This window comes from Petromyzon marinus, chromosome 36 (assembly GCF_048934315.1).
Source record: "Petromyzon marinus isolate PM22_M1 ecotype Great Lakes invasive population chromosome 36, UKy_Petmar_22M1.pri1.0, whole genome shotgun sequence".
NCBI classification, from domain to species: Eukaryota; Metazoa; Chordata; class Hyperoartia; order Petromyzontiformes; family Petromyzontidae; genus Petromyzon; species Petromyzon marinus.
The window spans coordinates 7,240,769-7,261,421 of record NC_133702.1 but is presented as its reverse complement, the minus strand read 5'-3'; the positions used below and the strand labels follow the sequence as shown (position 1 = coordinate 7,261,421).

General features: G+C 43.7%; 1 protein-coding gene across 9 annotated transcripts in view; it reads left to right on the top strand.

The window, feature by feature from the left end:
- Positions 1-20,653, top strand: part of LOC116949346 (ERC protein 2-like) — a 176,894-nt gene that overhangs the window by 81,560 nt on the left and 74,681 nt on the right. For all 9 annotated transcript variants that reach the window (XM_076072069.1, XM_076072068.1, XM_076072070.1 and 6 more), the window contains 2 exons: positions 10,884-11,015; positions 18,438-18,598. In XM_076072069.1, the coding sequence (XP_075928184.1) occupies positions 10,884-11,015; positions 18,438-18,598 (293 nt within the window). The remainder of the gene's footprint in view (positions 1-10,883; positions 11,016-18,437; positions 18,599-20,653) is intronic.

Below are 20,653 nucleotides of genomic sequence, written 5' to 3'. Positions count from 1 at the left end.
TGGTATTAGACTGGCCCTGATAAGGTGAGTGGCCTTCAAAGGGACAGGTGAAAACAATGGTCTTAATATCACCCCCTGCGAGCCCCTGTATTGTCGAACTTCTGATTTAAGTGTCGCCAGTGTTCAGGTCGGTTGCCTCCGCGCAACAGTGCGCGGGCTCGCATTCGGAAAGTTTTTTGCGAGTTCAAATCCTCTTTGGGGGTTAACGCAGCCCAGGACGAAGACAAACAGTGGTTGTCCTTTGGTTAGACCAGCCGCCCGCAATAGAAACGTGTAATATCCGCCCCTGAATCGGCGCTTTGAATGGGAGATGAGAACTTCCTCAAAGTTTCTCTGAGCAGGAAATCACAATTCACGTCTGTCTAAGGGAGGGCTGTTTGTTGAATAGGCTGGCAAAAAACGATGTTCTTCCGATTGGATATTTTAGGGCCTTGCATCGCGTCCTTTGCGTTTTACAATTAACCATGAGTATAAGCAAAGCACCACATCCTTTATTCCTGCATGTCACATTATGCAAGTCTAAAATGTCATTAGAGCCATTGGTTGCTTTCATTATTCATTCGTGTTGATTTTGTGACATGAGAAAAATGTGACCCGTTGCAAAGAAAATGGATAAATTAAATAATAAAGTAAAAGCTAAGTCCATTAATTCATTATTCGTGAGCCAGAATATGTCTCTGGCTGTGGAGCAGTGTTTGCATACCAAGTTTCACTCATCCTCTCCCACTTAAATCGTCATTGAACCAGTGTTTATCATTACTCTGGTGGACTTCATAATTCCAGTCCGTTGATTAATGCCTTGCGTAAATGTTAATCTGTAGGTGACCTAAATAAATCTTTAGAATTAATTTCCACTTTAAATAGGGAGGCAGCCAGCAATGCCTAAGGAAAATCAAGCATGGTGTTATTGCAGTAAAGACTGACGGTTAATGTAGAGCTATTCTGGAAAGGTTTGGAGATTGTTTGGTTTCACGCACTATCAAATGAACCCCGAGTTCGGATCTCGCCCCTGACTGCACCATCAATGGTAGGTGATATGTTTACTGATCCAGAGACACCCCCCCCCCTCCCTCAATCACCAACCTGCACTCCTCAGCATCATGGTGTAAAATGGTCCCCAGGGGCAACACAGCATAGGGAGGCATTTGTCCAGCAGTGGTTTGACTCGGGGTAGTCAACTTAAAATTATTAACAAATCACAGACCGACTCATTAGTGTTTTGGGTTAGATCGTGTGGGTGGAATTTTGTTACATAACAGGTTCATGCGATCCCTCCGACACAATGTTAATTTTGTTAGATTTCAGCTCTTGAGAATTTGAAGATGATTTTGACAATCGTGTGGCAAAACACCAATCTCATAGCAGAGGAGTGTATGGGAGAGTGAAGAGGACATTTTAACATAATTTATTCAGCAAATGTATTGTCCATTCTCTCTCGGACACATGAGATCGGACTGCTCTGCGAGATTTCCACGTGTATTCATTGTTCCATCTCATGATGCCGATTGCAAACCGAGAGTGAACTTGTGGGGGGAAATATATATATTTATATGTATATGTAGACTTTATAATTACACCGCTATTCGTTATATGCAGCACCATGGAAATCTCATTTTACAAAAAACAAACGAACATAAACAAAAACATTGTATTGATAAATGAACCAGCAGCCACATATCCGTAATAAGCCATTCTATATGTTCTCCGTTTTTAGGACTCTTATGCGCCCACATAAGCAGCACGCTGTGTGCTCAATGCACTGAAGTGGAGTAGGAATCCTTCTGCTATAAAACCAGGATTAATGCAAGTCCAAATCCATATTCTCTTGCACTTTGAAGGCATTCACTGCTGATCATCAGCCGCATCGGAAGTACTCGGTGTGACTGCTCGTCTATAAAAACCAAGATTAATGTGGATACATATTCCCATTGCAGAAGCCAGGGCAGGTTCACTTCTTTGAGATGTTGGCTGTGTATTACTGTGTTTCAGTATATAATCTTTGATTTAAAGCTTTCGTGACTGCAGGGATTCATAATCTTGGTTCTTTCGGTAAAGTCACGTAGAAAAAACCAATAATAGTATATAATCTGTTAATTGTTTATTTCGCTTTCTTATGCCCAGCCGTATGACCTACTCCAAAAGCTATAGTAGTCCATGTCAGAGCCTAGTGAAAATGCATATTTACACACTATTCACGGTGGATGTTAAAAATCCCCTGACTTAATTTAAAACTAGTAGGCCATTGTGTGCCTGTATCATAGTCCAAATTTTACAATTACCCGCAAATTGTTACATTGGCAATGAGACACAGCAATCATCGCCCACTACCGGTAGACTTGTGCTCATTTGCAGGCGAGGTGCCGTGTCTCTCTGTGCCCACAGGGACAGCTGCCGCTGGGGGTGTGTGCTGCTTTTCAAACGTTTTAGATGCGATATAAGTGTAAAGCGTTCTGAGACGCCCTGGCGCAAATGGCGAAATATCAAAAACAAAAATAGTTCCTCATTATCTCCATTGGTGCCGTCGACAAGAGTTCTCTCCGCCTGTTACGATATTTCGCCACCTCTTTTGTTGCGTATAATATTATAGTGAAGCCCATGTACAAAATGCTCATGGTGGATACAACATGAAATGCAAAGCATTGTATTTGGCACTTGTTGTATTGTGATGCAATTTTGAGTTACATTATAACTACAAGGCAGACGACCGCTTGACTTGTTTCACGGTACAGTCTACTAAAGATTGTAAACTTCGCTGCGAAAAAACTTTCGTGAAGCTCGCAGGTATTTACGCAAACAAATGACAGCACAGCGATACGATAATGTTCATGTGACCTTTTTTACATTAAATACATGGGTATGGCATGGCAAGACATCGTGCATTTCAAGGTCAGGAGTAAAACATTAAACTAAGCAATAAGCAGATATAAATGGAAAGATATTTATTTTTTGTAAGTTCACACATGTTGTTTGAACCAATATGTTTTGATTTGTTTCTTTTGTCAGTGTTGTTGATGGAACTCTGTTTTTAAAATTCAGTTTGTCCAAAGACATAAAAAAAAAATGCAATTCCACGCTTTATGCCGATCGCCGCTATGTACGCGAAGCGACTCTGTGACCATAATGTGTTTGACAGCAGAGTAGAATTGTCCAAAGTGTAGGGGTTTTTGCAGGCTGTTAAATTCTCGACAAACTTTTTTTCTGTTTGGGAATTGGGATGGGTCTCGTGAAACAAAAAAAAAAGGAGGGGTCCCTCCACTTTGGAGCCTCGATGAAAGATGCATTTGAGATTCCTTCGTGCGGACGTCATGCAAGCAATGCCGTTGCGCTCACACAGACACACACAACACACACACGCATGCACTCTCGTGGCCATCCCCAACAGCATTCCACAACGTTCCACCTCAACAATGGTCCCCAGCCCGGAGCAGAGCGTTGGTGGGGAAAAATATTTGCCGGGCGCTTGCATTTCCATTCAATCCTGCGGGATGGCAAATCCATTTTAGCAAGGAGAGAGGCTGAACAATGCAGAACCTTTGCCAAAAAACAAATGTAGGGAAAAAATTATATATGTGAGCCTGAAAATAAGGCCTCGCAGCAGGCTGACAAAGTGATGGGAAAGGTGGGGACGACTGTGAGCTTTCGAGGCAGGGGGACAAAAGGGAAAGTGTGCAAATGAGCCATGCAGACTGTTTGTCAACCATTCTTTTGTTTGGCCAGTGTGCCGGTGCTCCATAACGTTGGTGATTTATAGCTCATCACACTCACGGGCGAACATTCCCAACCTCGTGTTTACTATACCTTCTCACCTACCCAGCTCGTTGGGTAAGCTAAACAAGTGGCTCTATGCGGACGGCGCAGGTGGCACACAGACAGGTCATTTTTTAAACACGTGCTGCGAAGAAAGACTTCACTTAAAGAGGAGAAGAGTGGGTGGGAGTGGTGGGGGGTTAGGGAAGGGGCCGGCGAAGAAAAGAGGAAAAAAAATGTTTAGAGCAGTTTTTTTTTTTAAGCAGCATCGTTTATAGTGGTTTGACCACAATGTTCACTGCCAGTTCCTGGCGCCCTAGAAACAACCAACCAGACCCACTGGACCTTACAAAACTCTTATGTAAGTGACACCAGGGCACAGTTAAAATTCGCCCACGAAAGCCTGCTGCAGCGTGGAATGCTGCACGTAAAATTACCAGCATTAACTATGCGCTGCCGGAATGCTTGATTGAGCGGTGTGGAATTATGAATGTGATTTGGGAATGAACGTGGAATTCCGATGGGCGTATTGCGCCGAAGGTGCCGGGGTAATTGTTTTTGTCTGCAGCAATAGGACTCGCATTGGTGCGCTTCGCCCATTGCTTGCAGGGTTAATCTTGTCGGGCCAAGGTACGGTGGTGCTTGCCAGTAGGGATATTATTTTAAATCCTTGCGAAGTTTTTCCACCATATGGTTTTTGTAAAATCACTATTTAAAGGTAAATGCTGTTGTTCCTATGGTGTTTTTCATAGATTATTTTTTGGCAGTATTTGATATATTAGAAGGTGAAAGGACTGACTCTTTTTTTTGGGTATTACTGGCAAATTTTGAAAGCTAAGCCTTGTGGAGTACCAGGATCAAGGGTTCTCTTGTATAACCTTGTGATACCCCATGCTGTTGTGTATATATGGAGCATATCGGTTTCAATGTCAAATTTTTTTTTAAGTGCGCTACACCAATCACGTAATTACTGCAATAACCTGAAACCGCAAATTGGTCACGATGACCTGAATTTAGCTTTGGTGGTGTGAAAATGAGGCTCATCATGTTCATACATACTAAGGTGGTTGAACTATTGTGACAACAGAGGCGTGCGTTTGCATTTCGTTAAGCTAATTTACTTATTCATTTTTATTTTTAGATCATTAACATTGGGCTCAAAGATAAATATGAACAAACCCAAAGGTGAAATACAAAAAGTTTGCTCAGGAGTGTGAGGTATCTGTTGAAGGGACACAACTAGAGTACACATCAGAGCCTGTATACCTAGGACAGCTTTTGACGGCGGACCAGGATCAAAAAAGGCAAACAATAGGATCTTGGACATGTTATTGGAAAACTGACCTTAATATTGAAAAGCAACATACCAATGTATTTCAACAAACCAAGCGGAACATTTTTGTTTATCATTGTAGAGTAAAACCTTGGATTGCGAGTGTTTTGCAAGACGAGCAAAATTTTAAAACAAATATTAATTTGATAAACGAGCGAGGTCTTGCAATACGAGTAGTACGTATACGCTTTGTCTGCCGAGCGTCACGTGATCACAACTGATATACGAGTGCTTTGGATTACAAGCACGTTTCCGGAACGAATTATGCTCGCGATCCAAGGTTTTAGTGTACATTGTCTGGTTTTGACATGGTTTAGAGACGTTGACAAATGACGATAATAATTCAACAAAAGCTTGAAATGTGTTCAAAGATGCATGGAGGTGCATGCCTGGAATTACGCTGAAGATTAGAGAACATACGCAGGTTCGAGACCTGATATTGACTTAAGAAGTGGCAGTGGGGGGCTCGGCAGGGCACGTCACGAGAATTGATAATGGCCAGTGATCAAGACTGATTACGGAGTGGCAGCTAAAGGAGGGAAACCATTCGAGAATACTCCCAACACAGAGATGGAGCTAGGTATATTGTGGTGTCGTTAGACTACAATATATGTTAATATCTTGGGGGAGGCATTCATCCAGCAGTGACTAGATCATGGCGATGATGATGATAATGAATGTTAAGCAGGCGGACTGCTTGACATTCATTGTGCTGAACAGTCCACCTGCTGTGTTGTTTCACCTGAAGACGATGGCTTATGTTGCTATAGAAACGTCGTGATTTATTAGTTATGTTTCTATCTACGTGACTTCACCGAAAGAACCAAAGAGAGTGATTTCCTGCAGTCACAAAAGCTTCAAATCAAGATTGAACCGCCTCTACGGGGAGGATTTCCACACAACTCAGACATGACTTTAACCGAGAAGATGGATGCAAAATTGAGCAATCTTTGGAAGGACGTTGACCAACCAGGTAAAGTGTTAACTGTTGTGTTGGCCGACTCTCTGAGTTGCATTACATTTCTAAGTTTGCTAAATTTTATATATTTTTTCTTTTTTCTCTCTCTATCACCTTGTTCCCTCTAAATTCTGCCCCCACCCTCTCGCCCGTTGTGACGGCCCCCCCTCTCCTCCCTCCCTCCCCCCCTCGGATTGGCCTAGGTGTGCTAGCTCTGCGATCCTGCATTTACTTATTAATTCCATCCCTAGCGGCGCCCACTTGCCCTTGGGTTGTGCCCACCACAGGCGTATGTGGCCTCTGGTTGCGGTGGCTCTCTCGCTACATTTCCTCCTGCCTCTGCAGTCCGCCTGCTGTGTTGTTTCACCTGAAGACGATGGCTTGTGTTGCTATCGAAACGTCGTGATTTATTAGTTATTTTTCTATCTACGTGATTTTACCGAAAGAACCAAAGAGTATGAATTCCTGCAGTCACGAACGCTCCAAATCAAGAATGGCTAGGAGCATTGGCGAAGTGGTTAGCGCAGAGCAACCCGGGTTAGATTCGCAGCGACGTTAACATTAGCGGCGAGGGATAAAACCAGTTGCGAGTGCCTCGTTCACCAACCCACCTTGACCAGCATGGTAATGGGAGATCAGACAACCTCCATGACCGACATAGAATGGGGAAATCTTTAATCTAGTAGTGGATTGCCAAGGGGTTGTAAATTATATATTATACAATTATTACTGATTGTAGCATACACGCAGCGCAAATGCAAACAAATGCAATTCCACACATAAACTTGCAGGAGTTGTCAATACAGGAATGCGGCTAGAGCGTATTAAAACCCATGGTAGGGCTGGAAGTGGAGATTGTTCGCATTCTAAATACGTCAAATGTCAACTGCACATCACATTGCTCAATGGCAGAGCACCAGCTAAGTGCGGGCTCAGAAGAGATGTGTGTCCTGAACGCGGGGAATCGTACGTCCTTCTGTCTCAGCCGCGAGGAGTGAAAGGTGCGATGGAACCCAACGCACATGGCCTCGCTCCCCCCCCGGACCCCCGCAATGTCACCAGCGCTAACATGCCACATCCATCAGCCTTCCCATGGGCAGCGGGTGGCGAGAAGCTAGAGACCAGATCAAAGTGCCTTAATAAAACAGCTCTATTTTGTTGTAAAAGATTAACTGGAAACTGCTGCTTTTTAGAAAAATACAGCTGCGAATGTTCAACCTGGTCCATTTTTTTTAAAGTGACATGTTTGCTTAGAGGACATCAAAAAGCAAAAAAAGTTTTACACTACAGTGAGTATAATGCAGTCTTGAATTAAAACCAGACTTTGAATGGCTGTTAGATTCATATATGTACATTCTTATAAGTCTCCAAAGGGGTACACTTTGCGGAGCTCACGTGTGTGATGTGCACGCATAGTGCGACCCCAATGCTTGCTACGACCGAACGGAGACGGTGTAACATCTCCATTGGCAATAATGACAGACGCCAAGTAATGTAATGACCGTGCATCTGAGGAATTGTGGTGAATGTTTAATAGTAAATTGCAATACGACAATGATTCTATGATTTTAAAACAATATCTATATTCCTGTGCTCAGAATAAGTAAATTAAAGCGTCTTCAATCTTATAATGTTACCTAAACAAATGCTTCTCGAAAAAATATTGGTCTGGGAAGCCAATAGGCTGATGGAATAAAACTATTTGTTTTCATATGTGCAGACGCAATGGAGTTTTTCTCATAAATACTTTTCTCACGTAATTGTAGATTATGCATTATCTGTTGAAATTTCAAGTACTATGCATGAATGTTGATCTTAGGATAATTGAATAAATGGAACAGAACACAAAAAGTACAACTTCTAAAGCTCCGAAATAAAAAAAAAATACCAAATAATAACCCCCCCCCCCTTTTCCTGAAGACGACCGCTTGTGTTGCGATCGAAATGTCGCCGTTATTTTAGTTATTTTTTGTTATTTTCTTTGAACCTATCTACGTGACTTTACCGAAAGACCCAAGAATATATATAAAAATATATAGTTTATTGAATTCATTCATAACTTGGATTGGCGCAGAGGTGATGAATAATTGCATGCCTACTAACTTGGTTGGTTTACAAAGAGACTCAATTAATAACTAAACAACATAATTAAGTTTTACATTTTAGTGAGATATCTTTGTTTAAAATGTATTTAAAAAATGTTTATGCGGAAGTAGTTTGGATAGCCAGAATTAGCAACTCTGCACGTTCTTCCTGAGGCATTATTAATCGGTATATCATTAATATACAACTCACTTTTGAGTGTTTCATAAATATATTTAGAACGACAAAAAAAGCACTCGGAACCTAGTACGTTTTCTTCAGTAGCTTCTAAGGGACCCTGAGGAGTGTTTGCTAAGCAATGCGGATGTTCGTTTAGTGTTATTTTATTTACGGAGCACATTGCTCATTGCGGACAGCTGAAGGGTAATTAGGCAGAGAGAACCTCCCCCCCGCTGCTCGCATGGAAATGCATGGCGGCTTCTGGCCAGAATCCAGCAGGGCCATCAGCGAGCGCATACACACACACATCTGGAATCCTTGCCATGCCGCGTATTGGAACACCTTGACTTCCCCCGCCGAGTTATGAACGCGGCCTTTCAGTGGGAGCAAAATGTTGGCTCAAAATGTTCAAATCGCAGTATGGACGGGACCCAAGGTTTGTTTTCTACCTCCCAAATCGCAGGTCTCGTGAGCCACCGTGATATGCATGCCTCTGCATGTTTACCAACAATCCTCTCTGTTCAAATACAAATCAAGTCGCACTGGCGCCCCACGTGCCAAATTGCTAAAACGTGTGTCAGGTGGCATAGAGTGGCATCCAACTGAAGTGAATTCCAACCGATGTGATATTTTTCTTTGCTATTCACTCGCTGGAGAACTTTCAACTGGACAATAATGATATATCAACATCATTTAGCAGTAATTATATAACATATCAACACCAGCCCGTTGAACCAGTCCAGAGCCCTCATTGGTCACTGTGGTGGCTGCCACCATGCCGCCAGGTTAACAGCTTGCTTAGTATCATCAGCTTTATTTCAATCCGCAATCTCTATGTTTTGTGGGATGTGTTAGCAATGTGATGCATACAGTATGTAAGAACTCTGTATTTGAATTGAAAATATCGGTGAACTTTGGTGGTTGATGAGGGCTGCCATTTGGAAAACTCTGGTTTATGCAAACACACTTGCTGTTACTGCAATGTTTTTGTGAGCCCATTGTCTGATAAATTTTTTTTTAATTTAGTTGTATATACTTACCATTTATTGTTATCAAGTGTTGTGTATTATCATTATTTTACATAGGCGATATTCTTTAAATTTGAGTTAAAACGAAACCCCAGCTAATTTCTGCATCCAGCGCTACACATTGAAATGCCATTCATCCGTTTTGTCCCGCTGAATGTTATTCTCGGCCCACATTAACACTCAATTAGCGAGTATGAGGCAGCGTCGCCTTAAACGTGCCTGAAGCTGCCAAGTTTAAATGGGTTCCCTCCGCAGTGAAGCGTCGCGTATCGTCTCTCAGCTGGCATGGCCGTTGGCTTTTTGCGCCTCGTCGCGGTTTTAAACAGCTGTTGGCTCGCGTGGTCCGGCAGTAACGCGGTGCCTAAGAATTGTTCTGAACCAAATGAGAGCGCGGAATTTCTCTCACCAGACAGGGTTGCAAGTTATTGCCGTTTCGGGAACCCGTCAAGCAAGAAACTCCGAAATATATGCCTTGACTTAGTGAACAGCCAAAGCTGTGCACAACAATTGGAGTTACTTTTTAAAAACTTTATTCATTTATGGCTGCATGAACTAGATTACCTGACCGATGATGAGGAAAAAACTTCACCATACATATTACACGTGTATCTTTGTGTACCTGGTTTTGAAAATCATTCACCTTGTTTTATACTTTAGTTGTTTCTTTTGTTCTTGAACATGAATGCTGATGTGATGTTAATGCGTCAGCTGAGGGGCTAATTGGTCTTGCATATCATGCGGTTCACTGTACTCGCGAGCTCCATTCCAATATGAATGGAGAGAGCCACGCCATTCATTGCACTCATTTCCTGAATCAGAAGTGCACCCTTCAACGCACTCGCATGTCCACTTCTACCCACATCAGCTATCACAGACGTCCCACTCTCGGCGTATTTATACTGTGATTGAATCAAGCACATCATCGGATAATGGCTCAAACCATTGCATGAATTGAACAAGAAAAGTCTTCCCGGCAATTTTATTTTTTTCCATTCAGCTGGGGGGGGGGGGGGGGGGGGCCCTAACATAGCATCTTGGCCACTACAAACAGACTCCATAACAATCCAGTTTGTCAGGCCAAGTGAAGTACAAGAGAGAGCTAACCTAACCAAATCCATCTGCGCGAGCGTCAAGAGCGGCACGCGTAGTGTTTCATCCCGTCGAGACAGCTCGCGTAATCCGGGGATGTGCTGGCGTGCTGCACGCATATGTGGGAATGTACTTGTGCACGTGTGTACTTGTTTACGGTTTGTGTACTCCGCTATGAACCTGGTTACCCGAGTTCAATTCCTGGCCTCAGCCAACATCAGTGAAGAGTGGTATCTGAACCGGTCCTGGGGCCCCCTTCCCCCTAGGTTGCTACTAACCTCAAAAGAATGTCTGGTGCGCTGTGTTAAACATCACCGCTGGGGGAGACGAAGGCGCCCGGGTGTGACACTGGCCACCCACACCGCCTCGTGCACCGTGCGTCAAAGGCGCTCGCTTAGCAGCACTTGCGCCGACTGTCTGTTGAAGGCTTCGCGGGGGGATCTTTGTCCGTGTGCCCTTGTGTCAGGACACCATGAGACAGAAGGATGACCGGATCGAGGAGCTGGAGGAGGCGCTGAGGGAGAGCGTGCAGATCACGGCCGAGCGGGAGATGGTGCTGGCACAGGAGGAGTCGGCACGCGCTGCCTTTGAGAAGCAGGTCCTCTCCCACACGGCCCACACCTCCACCACCATGCATCCCATCTTCCCCTCTGGCTCTCTCCTCTCCTATCTGCCTGCCTAGCCTGCGTGTCTGGCGGTTCATCTGCTTTTTGCTGTGATTGGGGTCCCATAGTTTATACGGGGGTGCTCTTGACGATAACATCAGCTAATCCAGCAGCATTTGTTTAACTGGTTTGCATCTCCTGATGAAACCCAGAATGCTGAAATTGGTCCAGAGTCTGCTTGCTTAAGCAAGTGGTGCTGGATAATATTGATAGTGGTCTGAAAAAACAAAAGGCAGATGGACATTATACAGGGTGTTTGAAAAAGATGGACCCAATTTCAAAGTAGTATATTTCACGATGGCAACATGTTACAATTACACAAAGTTCCAAACGGTTTAATGAGTTATCAAGTTTTACCAACCATTTTATAAATTATCTATGTGCCCTCCACCTGCTGTACGGACAACATCAAGACAATAGTTGAATTCGTCCCAAAAGCCTCTCTCAAAGTGTCTCCTTCCACTGAAGTCACCGCTGCCGTGATTCTGTTTTTGAGGTCATCCAGATTAGTCGCTAATGGTGACACAAAAACACGGTCTTTTTGGCCAACCTTGCTCTTTGACATTGGCGGATCAATGCCAAAACGCCGTTGAAACGCACGCTGCACCGCAATTACGGATTCAGTCTTGCTGAACCGCAGAACACAAAACGCCTTGTGTTGCGGGGTCACCGTCTTGCGAATGACTGAGGCTATGGGCTGTTTGTGCGCTGGGAGAGGCATCTAGCGGTAATCATATTAAACTCTATGCCCCGCCCTTTCAAGTGGTAAGAGTTTCATTCATGGGCGGTTTGTGGTTGCAGACACATAGCGATTTCAAATCGGGTTCATCTCTTTGAAACACCCTGTATACATGTGGAGACACAGAACCTCCTGATTGATACATTTATAGATACCCCATTATATCAGGTTGATGAGAAAATAAAATTGTATTTCATGGCCACCTCCTGTCCCGCGACCAATCGGAAGAATCCAAATTTTATTCGTTCAGCCCTCTCCACTGTAAGATTTTGGAGCCGTCTCTTCTGCAAGTTTCAGTCGCTGTTTGAATATAAATTTAAGAAGGTCATAAATATGTGGGGTGTTTGTAAATGGATCACCCTGTATATTGCCCCATTCAGAAAACATTGCTAATTGTCTCGTACTGAAAACAAATTATTGATGCCTCAATTGGCTCTCATCCATTGATAAATAATGGAACCTGCCTGCCTGTATTGTCCTGGAGGTAAGTGTGGTTATTGTTAATTGAAGTAATCTTTGGACGGTGCACACGTAAATGTTCATGTAGATATGTACCTGTGCATTATAAGGATTGACAAGTGTTTTGTAAAAAGTTAACGAGATGTGATGGAAAATTTTACCAATGCATTTTTATTTCTCTTTCTGGGTCGCCAAGGCTGCTCTGGGTGTGGCTTTACGACAGTCCGTGTCACTGCAAATTACTTGGCAATGCTGCTGCTGCATTTATAGTGTAGCAGCATAAAAAACTCGACACATTTGCCAAATAACACTGGCCTTAAAAGGATAGATGTATGACGGGCAACGTTTTGGGTAACGGCCCTTCTTCCTTCCACAAGATGTGCTTTTTATTTAACGTGTTACTGCAAATGATTATTGTTTGGGTCTTGCGGTAAAGTTACTTAGATAGGTTCAAAGAAAATAACAAAAACTGATTTTGAGTTTTTCTGCCGCATTCCTCACGATTCTGTGCCGTGCAAACATCGCGCAGGTGGCATAGTTAGGGCACGCACGCTCTCTTCCCGTCTCGTCGAGAACGTCAGACATTTGCTTTTCTTAGAAACGGTTACGCAAAACGTCGACCGTGTGGCCTTGTGCACCTTGGACCCGGGAGGAAATTGATCACAGCGCACAATGGGACCCGAATTCATCTTTCTCGATGTCTGAAAGCATTCTTGTCCTCACGGCTGTCTTGACACTTAAATAACGCCAACGGCGGACGCATCAAACGGTTGGGAATATTGAGCGGACGTGATTTAACGCCAGTGCTCTAGAGCACCCCTCGGTATGCGTGTGCCGCCTGCTGTTGTGCGGGTCATGCCGAGGTGTGTGCTGTCCCTTGCATTCGTGAACTCGCCAAAAGCCACAGTTTGGCTTGGCCTGGCGCCTTAGCGTGGAGCATGACAACGGGGGAAAGAATGCACATTGAGGCTATTATAGACCAGTGTTGTTCAATATATCCTCCCTCCAAGGAAAACGGCAGTGTTACTTAATCCCGAGTATCTGTTCAGAGGAGTAACACCTTTGACTCTGGCTGTTACCGGTCTTTTCAGGCCATTCTGTGCCTAAGCCTATTGCATTTCAAAAGGGATATTTAGCACTTATTTCCTGGTATAAGGTTTGTTGTCCCAAACAATTCTGTGCCAGCAGCGATCCTAAGATCTGTCCATATTGGGTGTCAGAAAGGACCTCTTTCAGGTCCATTCCTGACAGCAGGTTAGCCTTTAACTCAAGCTGTTTTCTTTACAAACAGTTTCCAGCATTTTGCTTGAGGTGTGTGCACCCTTCGAGGTGAAGGGGCCTCCGTAGTGGTAAACTTACTCGCTGGCTTTTTTTGCTTCTCCTAAAGCAAAAAAAGAATACATGCCCTTATACTACTATAAGGAAATAAAACCAATTGACGAATTGGCAGACGATGCTCTTCTGTTTAAACTTGACTTGCAACCCTCCAGCTGTTTTCAGAAAAATGTTAAAGAATCACAAAAGGTTGTATTTAAAAGTGATGTTGTTGTCCTCCGATTTCCATTGCGTTGACAGTTAATTAAAAAAAAAGTCCTGAAGTTTTATAATTTCACATCTTCCAGCTTGTGCCCTCTGTTCAGTGGACGCTATCGAGAAACATCCGACTGGGATGAAGCCGATAATGTTGCTCTCTGGAAAGCTAATTGCCAGTCGCATAGTGATAATCGTCAGTGCAATAACCACTAAACATTATTAAGTCAAATTTAAAACTTCCCTGGTGGGGGCGATGGGTCACACTTGCGTCCCCATAGGGCCATGTAAGCGATGTGCTTGCAAATATGTAACGTTATACTCTCATATCCCACAGTGCATCAATCCTTCAATATGTGCCAAGGCCGATTTTTTGCCAACATGTTAAACCTTTTGATGTTGCTCATCGGTGTACAATTTCCAATATTACCTTGCCCATCGGTAAGCTAAAATGTATAGGTTATTAAGCAATAATCAGCAACACCTTTGCAAACATTTGTATTTCCACAGGATACATGGCATTGCAATGCCTGGGGGTAAAGTGTTTCATTGTGTGTTTCCTCTGAAGAAGAAGCTGAACAAACATTTAATTTCTTTCCCTGCCCATTGGCTACGTTGAGTTATGTTGTCGGAAATAGTTCAGTATACATCAATTTTACAAAACGACCGAAGAGGAAGCCTGTATTTTCGAAACAAAGGGATGCTGCACATTTTACAATAATTCATCTTTTGTGAATATAAGAAGAAAAACTTAATTACATTCAATGTGTTATACTCTGAAAACGTGTGACAACGGGTATATTTTGAATATGCTCGTCCAACGGCCCGAGTTAAGACCTCCGTTGCAACCGAATTCAACGTTGCCATTAATATTGATACATGGTGTGGCATTTTAGGTAACAGTGCGTGACATATTGAGAACTATTGCTTTCCTGTATTGTGTGGTTTAAAAACTTTTTATTCGCGCATATATTTTTACCGCAAATATATTATTAATGCTGCAAGAGCAAAGCAGATTCATTTTTCATCCTTGTTCTACGAGTGAAAGGGCCTAAAATTTTCTTGGACATGTGTGGTGACCATTTTTCTGGGTATTTTGTTCTTTTTCTAGAGAGAACGTTGGCAACCTTCCAACCTCTCGTTATAATGTAATGCCTGCACAGCGAACACACGAAAGTAGGTGGAAGGTGATCACACAGTTTGACGTGCGTTATTTTAGAAGTGGCTGCATTTCTTCGCCCCGTTCAGCAAACTTTACCCATGCTCAAGGAGCGAGAGCATTGGGACAGTTTTAAAACTCTGCCTGGTTTCAGCCTGGAAAACATAATTACCCGTCACTAACGACAATAGTGTAATCCTTGCACAGCGATGGCCAGGCTCTGTTTCAGTCGGGTGTTATGTTTCATGTTTAACCGTGTATTTTCCCTGCCATGAGATTGAGAGAGGGGGGGGAAAAAGATGAGCAAAGCACACGTTTAGGAAAGATTACACGAACCAGGCCTGTCTGTGCTAAGAGGCCTGCGATACAGCTGATGGCACAGAAGCCCGTTACGGTTATTGGTTGGGGCAAAATGAGGATAGTAAAGTCACCCCGGCCTGAGAGTATGCGGGAATTACAAAAACGAAGGGCCCTTTTGGTTTGCTTAGTGTAACCTGCAACTATGCGAAGTTGGCCAAAACTAGCACCGGACACATCCGCTGAGAAAGCCAAACTTGTTATTTTTTTGTTGCTTTTTCACCGCCTCAAGTTGTGTTATTGCTGAAATTGCACGTTTAATTAAACAGAGAAGATGTATGTTTTGCGGCCAGGAAAAACATTTTTTGTTGCAGTTTTCGCCGTATTTGATGAGCAACACACACTGGGAGGCGTTTCCCAGGACTCGGGCGCGTTCGCTGCATTGTGAACCCGAGGGGAGCTAAAAAAAAAAGTGCATAAACTTTGCATGAAAAGTAAACTGCGTGCCACTCTGCAATTGTAGCCCTACCCATAATGCATCATTATTACTGGCAGCTGCCATAAGGCGGCAAGTCGCGGCGCCCGTGATTGACGTGTTCTGCTCCGCGGCATCACATGGGTCTTTTGTGTTGGCATGAAAAAAAACTTGCGGTAGAATGAAAATCAGTCAGCACCCAGTCCTGTTGCTCGAAACATTGACTTATACAGTATATGCACAGCTTGTAACTTTTGTTTTTTTCTTTAAAAAATGTTGAATTTGAGAAACAGCAGCAAAATGGCGCACCTGTGCGAAATGTAAAAAAAAAATCGACTCTGCGTGCGTTTAGGCAGCACGCTGCGCTGGGCTTTTCAAGTTTTACGTCTGATTTGAGTTCGTTCTGTTCGCAACTGTGACTTTCCTTGTGTCAAGATGCAGCACTGCATGTTAAAAGCACACCACGATTTCCATCACAGTTTGAAAAATGCCGTATATTAATATGGGTGCTATGAATCTGATATCAAAAGAATTTGGAGGCCCACAACTGCAAAGGCAACAGCTGAGAAAAGGAAGCAATGTAAGGAAAATGGGGGGGGGGGGGGGGTGGGCGTTGCAGAGCCGTGCAAAGTTACAGGCTGACAAAAAGTGAAACATCACAAATAACAAGCTATGGGCCTGGTCACCTGAGTTCTATTCCTGGCCATGGTTATTGTCAGTGGCAAGTGATATCTGAACCCCTGCCCACCCCCCCCCCCTGCCCACCAAACCCACACTGGCCCCAGTGTGGTGCAGTACACCGGTCAGTGCGGGTTGGTGAAGGCAGACGTGGGAACACAGAATCACAGTACAAAAATTGATGTCTTTGCACTGCCCTCTTTTGTCCCCACAATGTAGTAGAACCATGCTGATAAGCCATAAAGGTTGGAATTGAATCAGTCCAAGCGTTTATTTCTCATCGGAAAGCCATCACTGTATTTACATTTGCTAAAGAATGTGTCAAACATGGTGGCACGATGGTAAGTGCATTTTGCGTTGCGCACTTTTCTGCGCTCAATTCCCGGCTACGGCTCACATCTGCGATATCTGGACCAGTTCCGAGCCTCTTCCCACCTTTACAAAACCGCACTGACCAGCGTAGTGAAGTATGGTCAAGCAGCCCCCCCCCCATGCCAGACGCACATGAAGGCGATCAAAACATTTGCAGCCCACATTCTACAGGGATTGTGCTACAACGCCTTCTGTGTTAGGCCACTGACTTTCCGATCCCCACTTGTGTACACAAAGTAGCCCGGCTCAGCAGAGATGCAATTCTTTGGTTAGACAGCAAAGTGTATTCCCATAGACCGTACAGGGTGGTCCACGTGTTACAGATTCATAGGATGGACAATGCATTTTCAGGATGCTTTATATTAAACAGTAAATTTCGGCCATCCGTTTCATAGGTTGAGCACACATTGCTTATTTCTACTCGTCCATAGTATTTCGGGAGTTCCATAGTGTCAGTGTTTTGTTTATTTTTCGTTTTATTATTCATGCGCTATTAATCTGTTTCCGCTTTCCACATTCTACGTCATGTGCCGGAATGCCAGGTGTGCCGCATTTACTTGCCGAGCGTTTCTCCTGTCACTGAACACGAGGTCGCAGAGTCGGGCTTTTGTTCTTCTGTTTGCAGTTTAGCATGTCCACGTGTGTAAAATGCACTGAATTGAACTCAAATTATCTGATCATGGACTTAACCAGATGTTTGAACTCTCGTTTTTTGGAGAGAAAAAAACGAACACGCGCATGCGGCGCGTACGGACGCGCGCATACGCACAGAGAATACACACCCCTAATTATTACAGATTTCAGGGCTATTAGTTGTAAGCAAAAAATTGTTTGTTATCGCGCACTTGAGATCTCGAAAAATGTGCGAGGTGGGAACTTTCACGAATTTTGGCATCAGAAGAATTTGAACTCGTGCGGAGCCCATTTCCATGTGCAGCGGTGGCGTGCCCCGACTGCTCGCGATGACGTGTGGGTCTGCTACGGCATACAATGGACCGCACGCGCGATGCAGCTTGCACGAAACGCATGCAGCTCGCGTGCATTTAGTAAAATTGCTAGTCACGCCGATGCCCATCAAATGGCTGCATAAAAGATGTAAAACGTATTCCATAATGGGTGTAAAATATTTGCAAATGCACGAAATGGGAGAGATATCGTGCAGACAATCGCATTATATGTAATGATTCACCTTCATAAATATGTAAAGGGCTAAACCTGCATTTAAACTATAACTAAAAAATGAAAAAGTGTGTGTCTAAAGGCCTTTTGAGGACATTTAGGCGATGTCTGATACGAGTATGTATGTTACGGTTAACCCCCAGAGCTATTTGATGATTTGTCACGTTAGGATTCAAGAATATATTTTTTCTCTCGTTTTTACCATCTCGGTTCTATTGCTTCCTGTTTTTTCACTGTTAACTAAATGTAATATTATCATTACATGTGCATATAATTTCCATAAATAACTAATAACCAATTACAATTTCCCGTATTTGATGTGTGTGTGTGTTCAGAGGGACGGCCTATTCGTATGAATCGAAATGTAATTACTTGAATAGGTACAGACCTGCAGTGCCCTGTCATAGGCTTGTAATAATGCACACTGTGGCCTTCTTCTTGTGTGCGTTCCACCGTGCTCCCTATAGCTCCAGGACACAGGTGGGGTACTGGAGAAGACCAGGCAGGAGCTGGACTCCACCAAAGCCAAGCTGAGCTCCATGCAGCAGTCTCTGGCCGAGAAGGAGGCTCACCTCACGAACCTACGTGCCGAGCGCAGGAGGCAGCTGGAGGAGGTCCTGGAGATGAAGTGAGTCACCCCGCACCCTTCCCAGGCTTTGCTGACAACATCCCTCACTTGTAACCTATGTTTCCACTGTGCAGGCAAGACGTGCGGCCATGCCGAGTCAGCCCGGCACGGCTCGAGAGACACCAGTTTTTTTTCCACTGCAGAACCGAGCCGTGACGTCAGAGTGCTGCTGACGCATGTAGATGTGGTGATGCTTTGTTTGAATTGTACTGACGTCACACACCACGAACACATCATTGTCCTTTCCCCTGGCCCTGCTTGGCCGTGAGCCAGGTTCAGACATTTTTTGAGGCCAGATTATTACAATCTGGTTCTGGTTCAGCTCTAAAATTATCCAGTGAAAAAAACACTCATGCCGTGAAGGTCTCGCATTGGCTTGGCTCAGATGTGCCAGTGGAAAGGAGTATTAACTCGCCTTTTCTTATTCAGTGTTAGGGCCACTGGGATTTTTTGCAGAAATTACTCGCCCGAGCATTAGCAGTGATGCTAACCATGATTGTTTCTGTTTATTGCTTCCCCATGACATTGAAGTCAGTGGCATTGAAAGAGATGATGAAATTTCCATTTGGAATTTCTGTGGAGAATAAATGCTGCGGTCAGAATAACCCTGGAAGATGAAATCAACTAACTATTTCTGAAGTCGCTTCACGAAACTTCTTTCAACCACACTAATGGCACACCTTTTATTCCTTTCAAAGATTGTTGACTGCATTTCAATGGAACTGAATTTCTCTTTTCATTCTGAAAGCTGGAATAAGTCAAATTAAGTGAAATCCCCATATTTCATGCGATTTTTTTTCAGGCAGTCATTACAGTGGCTGGATGCTAAGACCATCAACCAGCTTCACTTTAGAACATGGTATAATCTCAGGGCAGATTTTTTTTATTCGGACCAAGGATCTCGACAGTGCCAGCTCAGCACTTTAACCGCTCCCGTTCCCTGTAAATCACGAGCGTCACCAAAGCCCATTTGTTTAGCAATGAGGCTCTATGCACCGCACCATTAAGCGCGCGTCACAGATGTTTCTGATTCCCAAAAAGCATGGTAGTGTTAATGTTCTCTGTAACCGCCCGAATGGTGCAGATAGGACCATGCAAAATGGAGTGATCCAATGCAATTCGACGCCGGCATGGAGTTCGGATCTTGTCTGATCGGTTGCTCACATCGCATTGCGCCATAGCAATCAGTGGGTATTGTTGGGTGGTCGGTCAGTTAAGCCTCGATCACTGGCTCTTACTAGTTATCAAGGATGAGGATCATTAGAATATTTTTGAGTCAATTTTCAACAATTCTAGAGATATTGGTGGTGCAGTGGTTAGCGCACTGGCCTTTAAATCCATCAGTGGGGAGTGATATCTGAACTGGGGCATTGCGGGAGCGAGATGTTAACTACCTAAAATAGCATACAGGAGGTCGTCGGTTTGAGTCCGACCCTCACACCTGTTTATTTGGATTTTACATGTTTTTCCCGTGGTCGCGTGGATCTGTCTCTGGGTCCTCCGGTTTTTTCCCCCCACATTTATAATCAACATGCTTTTTTCGGGTATTTGACTGCTATAAATTTCCACTAGATAAGCCACTGTTGGGCTATCATTTATGATAGCCAGGTCACTTCTCAAAAAGGGCTATATAGCTCAGTGGGCCTTACCTAGTAAAAAATGAATAGTATTCCTTTACCGACTCGCACTGACTCGTGTGAAATATGGTCAAACAACACCCATGACTAATGCAGCATGACATGGTGTGGGGAAGCCTTTAATCAAAAGTGGATTGACAAAGGGCTGTAATTGATCATATTAGAATGATCAAATATTGAAAGGAATAAATTGGGGTGTGTAATTAACATGCAACTATGTTAAATTGCTTTAAAGTAAACATTTCTTGAAAATGTTGACATAAAAATTTCCGTTAACATTCACAGCGTGCATGATGTGCACATCGTACATATAGAATGCATAATATGCCTGTGAACAATCACATAATCTAATAGCCTGCATTTAGAGCACCAAATTCCCACCAGCCCACGGGCAGCTTACCAGTGGGTTTTCCCTGCA